Source organism: Squalius cephalus, assembly GCF_949319135.1.
Source record: "Squalius cephalus genome assembly, chromosome: 22".
Classification (NCBI taxonomy): Eukaryota; Metazoa; Chordata; class Actinopteri; order Cypriniformes; family Leuciscidae; genus Squalius; species Squalius cephalus.
In genome coordinates this window covers 33631803-33641924 of record NC_137143.1, presented here as the reverse complement: position 1 = coordinate 33641924, position 10122 = coordinate 33631803, and the positions used below count along the sequence as shown (strand labels likewise).

The 10122-nt window shown below is 41.0% G+C and overlaps 1 protein-coding gene across 4 annotated transcripts in view; it reads right to left on the bottom strand.

Moving 5' to 3' along the window:
- The window catches only part of il1rapl1b (interleukin 1 receptor accessory protein-like 1b), a 237163-nt gene that overhangs the window by 97765 nt on the left and 129276 nt on the right, over positions 1–10122 (bottom strand). For all 4 annotated transcript variants that reach the window (XM_079857724.1, XM_079857726.1, XM_079857725.1 and 1 more), the window contains exons 4-5: positions 1847–2033; positions 1–16 (exon numbers count right to left, since the gene is read on the bottom strand). The exon at positions 1–16 is cut by the window's left edge and continues 138 nt beyond it. In XM_079857724.1, coding sequence (XP_079713850.1) covers positions 1–16; positions 1847–2033 — 203 coding nt within the window. The remainder of the gene's footprint in view (positions 17–1846; positions 2034–10122) is intronic.

Below are 10122 nucleotides of genomic sequence, written 5' to 3'. Positions count from 1 at the left end.
GTTTCGCCCGGCATTCCTGCATCCAGAAAACAGATCCGTGTTTAATGCAGCTGGGATCTCATTTCGCTAGAATGACACATTAATGAATTGCCTTCAAGTGGGCCGCTTTCAATGATGTCTACAGACTGCAGCGTTACTGATTTCACACTTGACAATGTTGTGACAACAGCTAGAATTTCATCTATGAATTGTTGCCTTGGCAACGCCTCCCAAAATGCCTGTCAATCACTTATTTACCACCTATTATTTTCCATGTAGATGAGCAGATGAGTTCATTATTAAAGCAGTTAACCATGAGAAACGATGCATGAACCGTGCTGCAGTTAAGCAGTGTTAATCTCAGCAAAGATTTAACTGACAAAGATTAAGGTCTTTTTAATTGTCAATGATAGAACAGACACAATTTATTTATTTTTATGAAAACATACTACCTTTGTGTGATGAGAAAAAAAATAACACTATAAGATATTAAGGGCCCTATTTTAACGATCTAAGCACATGGTCTAAAGGGCACGGTGCAAGTTCACTTAGGGCGTTTCCGAATCCACTTTTGCTAGTTTAACGACGGGACAAATGGTCGCCGCACCAGGCGCATGGTCTAAAAGGGTCGTCTTTATTCTCTTAATGAGTAATGAGTGTGTTTTGGGATTTGCGTGTGTTAAACCAATCAGAGTCTCATCTCCCATTCCCTTTAAATGCCAGTTGCATTCGTGCCATGGCGGATTCGCTATTTACATGACGGAATTTGATAGCGGAAAGACCGAACGCGTCTCCAGAGCGCAAACGGATCTACTCGTACACGAGGTAAAAATGCGCAAGCAGATCATCTATGGGACAAGCCGGATTCCAGCATATATTTATGTACACAATAATAATCTTTTTTATTTTAATCCTTCTAATTTTAAATATTTGGCATGTTTGTGTGCTGCTGTGCATCCCTGTGTGTTTATTAGAGTGTACGCTCGTTGTGGACCCGCCTATAGGCACACATTACTAATGGGCTCATTAAATAACAAAAATAAATATTGCTAAAAAAAAATTGTCTATTTCTGTTGCCTCAAAATAGCAACGCTCCAACAATGCGCCAGAACACACCTCGTTTTCAGACCAGCAGCCCATGGGCACACAAATGTGCGCAATTGCATTTGCTATTTAAACAACATGGAGCAGGACGTGAAAATGAAAACTGCGTCAGGCTGAAACTACCAAAAAGCTTGGTGCTGCATTGCACTGGGTGTAAAATAGGGCCCTAAAAATGTTTTTAGAAGAAGAAGGAAATGATTCAAGAAATGCAAACGAGACCTCTTTGCAAGCAGGTCAATTATCTCAGTATATATATAGCCACAGTTTAAAGACTGATATAAACCAGTGATTCATTTAAAGAACCAGATCAAATGAGTCATTTGTTGGAGAATCAGACAGTTTTATCAGTGGGTTCATCACTTGCTCTCTCTCTCTGTGCTGGATGCTTTGATGCTAACTAAATCCAGTCATGTTTCCTGCACGAATGTCCACAGCGATCATCTGTCTTTGATTCAATTTAGCCGGAAACTAAAGTGCAGCAGACGTTTAATTTGACACGCGCTTACTTCAGATGAATTAGTGCTAGTGTAGTCTCACGGCTGGCAGAAACTGACCAACTCGCACAACTTTCCTCCACAGTTTCTCTGTCTCATTTTCTGCCTCAGGACTTCAGGATTGATGAAAGGTCTGTTTTATGCATAATAGCTTCTATTTCCAACTCTGAACGAAAACGGTAAAAGCATGTTTTCGGTGAGATGGAGATGAAGATGGGATGGAAACAAAATGAAGAGTATTGTAGAATAAATAAACAAGGTGACCGTACCTTGTACCAGGTGATCTCTGGGTCTTTCCCTGACTGTGTGTAGTCATCTATATCAGGACAGAGGATGTCTTTGCTCTTACTCAACTCGGCCTTCTCAAAGTACCTCATCTTGGAGTTGTAACAGAGACCCGAATTGTTCTCGGCCACCGTGAGCGACATCGACACTTTCATACAGTACGTGGAGTTCCTGCAAAACACACAAAACCAAAATGATCAACAAGCTTCACACTATACACACACAGACAAAGGGAAAAGGGAATCAAATGTTTGTTCTTTCATGTCGATCAGCAGGAGAGAGGAATCTCACAGAAATCCCCTTAATCGTTGAAACGAGTCTTTACAGGACTAATGCAGTAAACGCTCAGTTAAAAGGGTAGGTCGTGTTTTCACATCATTCTCAGTGATTGTTTCTTTGCTTGTCTTCGGTAACGGATGTCTCAGATCAGCAGAAATGAGAGCAGAGAACCAGGAGGCCATTTCTCAGGTTTGTTGAATGATGCTCTCAGCCGACGCCTCTTACTGCCACAATTGAATTTATTGGAAAACAACTCCCTGAACAGAAGAAACAACACAATGCAGAACGGAGAGAAGTGCTGACTCGAAGAGTGAACGGAGACTATGAGGACCCAGAGAATGAAAACTAAAGCTTAACATTCATCCACAACATGTTATCCACACTTCCGGCTTTAAAACAGGGTCTTATAATTAGTCTGCGATTAATGAACCGTGAATGTGGTCAGACTCTTGCAGGAGGCCGGGGCCCATCAGAGGCCTCAGCATGACTTAAAGCAATTTAAATTAAGTTATATTTAAATAAACTTAATTAGAATGAAAAAAAACAAATACAATCAAGGTGTGAACTGGATGAAAAGACACACGCAGCAGCTAAGGGCCTGTTTACACCTGGTCATTTCATGCATTTTTACTGATAGCTATCTGATTTGTTAAAACGGTTCCATTCACACTTGCCCACATAAATGTGTCTCCGCAAAATGAATATAAATCCGATCTTCAATTACCACATTCACGTCAGCGAAAGCAACAGATATGAGCTGCATTTTATTTATCATCAAGCTAATTTCAAGATAAAAGACCACAATTGGAGAGAGCGGCATCAGCAGTGGTAAGATCATTTAGTCACACTTTTTTGTGAAGATGAAGATGAAGATGAAGATGATTGTGTTTTGAGCAGCTGCAATTTACTTTCTGTTTCATTTGTGGCAGTTTGCGTGTTGGCTTGCTGAGATACACAGATTCATCTGCGGTGATGCATGTTTTAAGCGATGCGATGCATGCCGTCATATCTGGCTGTAACACAGTCTCACACGTTTATTTTTTAACATTTTGGGAGGAGTAAAATCTACATATGTGGTTTCAACAACCAGATGCATTTATACTTCTCCAGTTTCATCTGGAATGCATCTCAGACAACCTCCTGAAGTGGTTTGAGCGATCGGATTTAAATCCGTCTTTTTCTATAGCTATCCGATCAGAGAAAAGCATGCATTGACCATGTGTAGACAGGCCTAAAGCCCGGCTCATGCTGTTAAAAACCGGCTCATGCTGTTAGGTGTGCTGTCAGCTCGAGTAGGGCATTTTTATAAGGCGGAGATGCAAATTCAACATGACGTGTGATTATCAGACATATGGACACACCTGTGCAAATGAGTTCCCTCGAGTCTAGTGTTGATAAATATTCTGACTGGCTCTGATACAGGAAACAAACGATTGTGTCTGAGAATGGATGAGTCATGGATGGACGACACAGTCTTTATCCTCAACACCTCTCACTAAAAATATCTGTGTGTAAACCCAAACACTGAACTCTAAACCCAGACGCTGAACTAGAAAACCCAAACGCTGAACTATAAACCCAGGCACTGAACGATAAACCCAGACGCTGGACTATAAACCCAGACGCTGAACTCTAAACCCAAACGCTGAACTATAAACCCAGACACTGAACTATAAACCCAGACGCTGAACGCTAAACCCAAAACGCTGAACTATAAACCCAACTGCTGAACTATAAACCCAGACGCTGAACTCTAAACCCAAACACTGAACTAGAAAACCCAAACGCTGAACTATAAACCCAGACGCTGAACTCTAAACCCAAATGCTGAACTATAAACCCAGACGTTGAACTATAAACCCAGACGCTGAATTATAAACCCAGGTGCTGAACGCTAAACCCAGACGCTGAACTCTAAACCCAAACGCTGAACTATAAACCCAGACGCAGAACTATAAACCAGGACACTGAACTATAAACCCAAACACTGAACTAGAAAACCCAAACGCTGAACTATAAACCCAGACGCTGGACTATAAACCCAGACACTGAACTATAAACCCAAACGCTGAACTAGAAAACCCAAACGCTGAACTATAAACCCAGGCACTGAACTATAAACCCAAACACTGAACTAGAAAACCCAAACGCTGAACTATAAACCCAGGTGCTGAACGCTAAACCCAGACGCTGGACTATAAACCCAGACACTGAACTATAAACCCAGACGCTGAACGCTAAAACCAGACGCTGGACTATAAACCCACACACTGAACTATAAACCCAAACGCTGAACTATAAACCTAGACGCTGAACTATAAACCCAAACGCTGAACTATAAACCCAGATGCTGAAATATAAACCCAAATGCTGAACTATAAACCCAGATGCTGAACTATAAACCCAGACGCTGAACGCTAAACCCAAACACTGAACTAGAAAACCCAAACGCTGAACTATAAACCCAGACGCTAAACTCTAAACCCAGACACTGAACTATAAACCCAAACGCTGAACTATAAACCCAGACACTGAACTATAAACCCAAACGCTAAACTAGAAAACCCAAACGCTGAACTATAAACCCAAACGCTGAACTATAAACCCAAACGCTGAACTCTAAACCCAGACGCTTAACTAGAAACCCAGACGCTGAACTATAAACCCAAACACTGAACTAGAAAACCCAAACGCTGAACTATAAACCCAGACGCTGGACTATAAACCCAAACACTGAACTAGAAAACCCAAACGCTGAACTATAAACCCAGGTGCTGAACGCTAAACCCAGACGCTGGACTATAAACCCAGACACTGAACTATAAACCCAGACGCTGAACGCTAAAACCAGACGCTGGACTATAAACCCACACACTGAACTATAAACCCAAACGCTGAACTATAAACCTAGACGCTGAACTATAAACCCAAACGCTGAACTATAAACCCAGATGCTGAAATATAAACCCAAATGCTGAACTATAAACCCAGATGCTGAACTATAAACCCAGACGCTGAACGCTAAACCCAAACACTGAACTAGAAAACCCAAACGCTGAACTATAAACCCAGACGCTAAACTCTAAACCCAGACACTGAACTATAAACCCAAACGCTGAACTATAAACCCAGACACTGAACTATAAACCCAAACGCTAAACTAGAAAACCCAAACGCTGAACTATAAACCCAAACGCTGAACTATAAACCCAAACGCTGAACTCTAAACCCAGACGCTTAACTAGAAACCCAGACGCTGAACTATAAACCCAAACACTGAACTAGAAAACCCAAACGCTGAACTATAAACCCAGACGCTGAACTATAAACCCAAATGCTGAACTACAAACTCAGACGCTGAACTATAAACCCAAACGATGAACTATAAACCCAAACGCTGAACTATAAACCCAGATGCTGAACTATAAACCCAAACGCTGAACTATAGATCCAGACACTGAACTATAAATCCAAACACTGAACTAGAAAACCCAAACAATGAACTATAAACCCAGACGCTGAACTATAAACCCAAACGCTGAACTAGAAAACCCAAACGCTGAACTCTAAACCCAGACGCTTAACTAGAAACCCAGACACTGAACTATAAACCCAAACACTGAACTAGAAAACCCAAACGCTGAACTATAAACCGAGACGCTGAACTATAAACCGAGACGCTGAACTATAAACCCAGACGCTGAACTATAAACCGAGACGCTGAACTATAAACCCAGACGCTGAACTATAAACCCAAATGCTGAACTATAAACCCAAACGATGAACTATAAATCTAAACACTGAACTATAAACCCAGATGCTGAACTATAAACCCAAACGCTGAACTATAGATCCAGACACTGAACTATAAATCCAAACACTGAACTAGAAAACCCAAACAATGAACTAGAAACCCAGACGCTGAACTATAAACCCAAACGCTGAACTAGAAAACCCAAACACTAAATTATAGACCCAGACGCTGAACTATAGATCCAGACGCTGAACTATAAACCCAAACACTGAACTAGAAAACCCAAACACTGAACTATAGACCCGGACGCTGAACTATAAAACCAAACACTGAACTATAGACCCAGACGCTGAACTATAAACCCAAACACTGAACTAGAAAACCCAAACGCTGAACTATAAACCCAGACGCTGAACTATGTATAAACCCAAACACTGAACTAGAAAACCCAAACGCTGAACTCTAAACCCAGACGCTGAACTATAAACCCAAACGCTGAACTATAAACTCAGATGCTGAACTATAAACCCAGACACTGAACTATAAACCCAGACGCTGAACGCTAAACATTTACATTTACATTTACATTTATTCATTTAGCTGACGCTTTTATCCAAAGCGACTTACAATTGCTATATATGTCAGAGGTCGCACGCCTCTGGAGCAACTAGGGGTTAAGTGTCTTGCTCAGGGACACATTGGTGTCTCACAGTGGATTTGAACCCGGGTCTCTCACACCAAAGGCATGTGTCTTATCCATTGCGCCACACCACCCAGACGCTGAACTATAAACCCAGACACTGAACTCTAAACCCAGACGCTGAACTATAAACCCAAATGCTGAACTATAAACTCAGATGCTGAACTATAAACCCAGACACTGAACTATAAACCCAGACGCTGAACGCTAAACCCAGACGCTGAACTATAAACCCAGACGCTGAACTCTAAACCCAGACGCTGAACTATAAATCCAGACGCTGCACTATAAACCCAGACGCTGAACTATAAACCCAGACGCTGAACTATAAACCCAAACGCTGAACTATAAACTCAGATGCTGAACTATAAACTCAGATGCTGAACTATAAACCCAGACACTGAACTATAAACCCAGACGCTGAACGCTAAACCCAGACGCTGAACTATAAACCCAGACACTGAACTCTAAACCCAGACGCTGAACTATAAACCCAAATGCTGAACTATAAACTCAGATGCTGAACTATAAACCCAGACACTGAACTATAAACCCAGACGCTGAACGCTAAACCCAGACGCTGAACTATAAACCCAGACGCTGAACTCTAAACCCAGACGCTGAACTATAAATCCAGACGCTGCACTATAAACCCAGACGCTGAACTATAAACCCAGACGCTGAACTATAAACCCAAACGCTGAACTATAAACTCAGATGCTGAACTATAAACCCAGACACTGAACTATAAACCCAGACACTGAACTATAAACCCAGACGCTGAACGCTAAACCCAGACGCTGAACTATAAACCCAGACACTGAACTCTAAACCCAGACGCTGAACTATAAACCCAAATGCTGAACTATAAACTCAGATGCTGAACTATAAACCCAGACACTGAACTATAAACCCAGACGCTGAACGCTAAACCCAGACGCTGAACTATAAACCCAGACGCTGAACTCTAAACCCAGACGCTGAACTATAAACCCAGACGCTGAACGCTAAACCCAGACGCTGGACTATAAACCCAGACGCTGAACGCTAAACCCAAACACTGAACTAGAAAACCCAAACGCTGAACTATAAACCCAGACGCTGAACTATAAATCCAGACGCTGCACTATAAACCCAGACGCTGAACGCTAAACCCAGACGCTGGACTATAAACCCAGACGCTGAACGCTAAACCCAAACACTGAACTAGAAAACCCAAACGCTGAACTATAAACCCAGACGCTGAACTCTAAACCCAGACACTGAACTATAAACCCAAACGCTGAACTATAAACCCAGACACTGAACTATAAACCCAAACGCTAAACTAGAAAACCCAAACGCTGAACTATAAACCCAAACGCTGAACTATAAACCCAAACGCTGAACTATAAACCCAACCGCTGAACTCTAAACCCAGACGCTTAACTAGAAACCCAGGCGCTGATCTATAAACCCAGACGCTGAACTATAAACCCAAACACTGAACTAGAAAACCCAAACGCTGATCTATAAACCCAGACCCTGAACTATAAACCCAGACGCTGAACGCTAAACCCAGACGCTGAACTCTAAACCCAGACACTGAACTATAAATCCAAACACTGAACTAGAAAACCCAAACACTGAACTATAAACCCTGACGCTGAACTATAAACCCAAACGATGAACTATAAACCCAAACGCTGAACTATAAACCCAAACGCTGAACTATAGATCCAGACACTGAACTATAAATCCAAACACTGAACTAGAAAACCCAAACACTGAACTATAAACCCAGACGCTGAACTATAAACCCAAACGCTGAACTAGAAAACCCAAACACTAAATTATAGACCCAGACGCTGAACTAGATCCAGACGCTGAACTATAAACCCAAACACTGAACTAGAAAACCCAAACACTGAACTATAAACCCAGGCACTGAACTATAGACCCGGACGCTGAACTATAAAACCAAACACTGAACTATAGACCCGGACGCTGAACTATAAAACCAAACACTGAACTATAGACCCAGACGCTGAACTATAAACCCAAACGCTGAACTATAAACCCAAACGCTGAACTAGAAAACCCAAATGCTGAACTATAAACCCAGACGCTGAACTATAAACCCAAACACTGAACTAGAAAACCCAAATGCTGAACTATAAACCCAGACGCTGAACTATAAACCCAGACACTGAACTCTAAACCCAGACGCTGAACTATAATTTAATTGAATGCCTTTATTGTCATTTTACTTTACAATACAACGAAATTAGGAGCGCTCTCCACTGGGTGCATACAATAAATACAATAAACAATACTTACAGTACATAAAAAAATAAAATAAAAAAAAACGGAATAAAAGCTGAACTATAAATCCAAACGCTGATCTATAAACCCAGATCCTGAACTATAAACCCAGACGCTGAACGCTAAACCCAGACGCTGAACTATAAACCCAGACACTGAACTCTAAACCCAGACGCTGAACTATAAACCCAGACGCTGAACTATAATTGAATTGAATGCCTTTATTGTCATTTTACTTTACAATACAACGAAATTAGGAGCGCTCTTCACTGGGTGCGTACAATAAATACAATAAACAATACTTACAGTACATAAATTTTTTTTTTTTTTAAAAACGGAATAAAAGCTGAACTATAAATCCAAACGCTGATCTATAAACCCAGACCCTGAACTATAAACCCAGACGCTGAACGCTAAACCCAGACGCTGAACTATAAACCCAGACACTGAACGCTAAACCCAGACGCTGAACTATAAACCCAGACACTGAACTATAAACCCAGACGCTGAACTATAAACCCAGACACTGAACTATAAACCCAGACGCTGAACTATAAACCCAGACGCTGAACTATAACTGAATTGAATGCCTTTATTGTCATTTTACATTACAATACAACGGAATTAGGAGCGCTTTCCACTGGGTGCATACAATAAATACAATAAACAATCCTTACAGTACATAAAAAAATTAAAAAAAAAAAAAAAAACGGAATAAAAGCTGAACTATAAATCCAAACGCTGAACTATAAACCCAGACCCTGAACTATACACCCAAACTCTGAACTCTACATCCAACCCGGACCACTTAATACGTAATGTTAAAGAAACAACTGCACTGTACATGAACCTGTCTCCATACTGCAATTTTGCACATTCTTCCTCTTGTTGCTTCTTGCACTGTTATGGTCAATAGACACGTCTGGTTAGATGGTCACTGCACTTCAATAGCTCTGTACTTGTATTCTGCACAATGACAATAACGATGATCTAATCTAATCTAATGTGTCTCACTAGCAGAAAGATGAAATAGAATTTTTATATCATTACACATAGATTGGATGACACAGATAATATTTACCCATAGTCTCAAGCTCATTTGAACTTAAGGTATGAATTTCAGTGAATCCACAAAAAATTGGGTCAGTTTATAATTAATGGCTTTTTGACTAAACGTATGATCATGTTTGATTCATTGTTGGAAGTATTAAGGACCTTGGAGG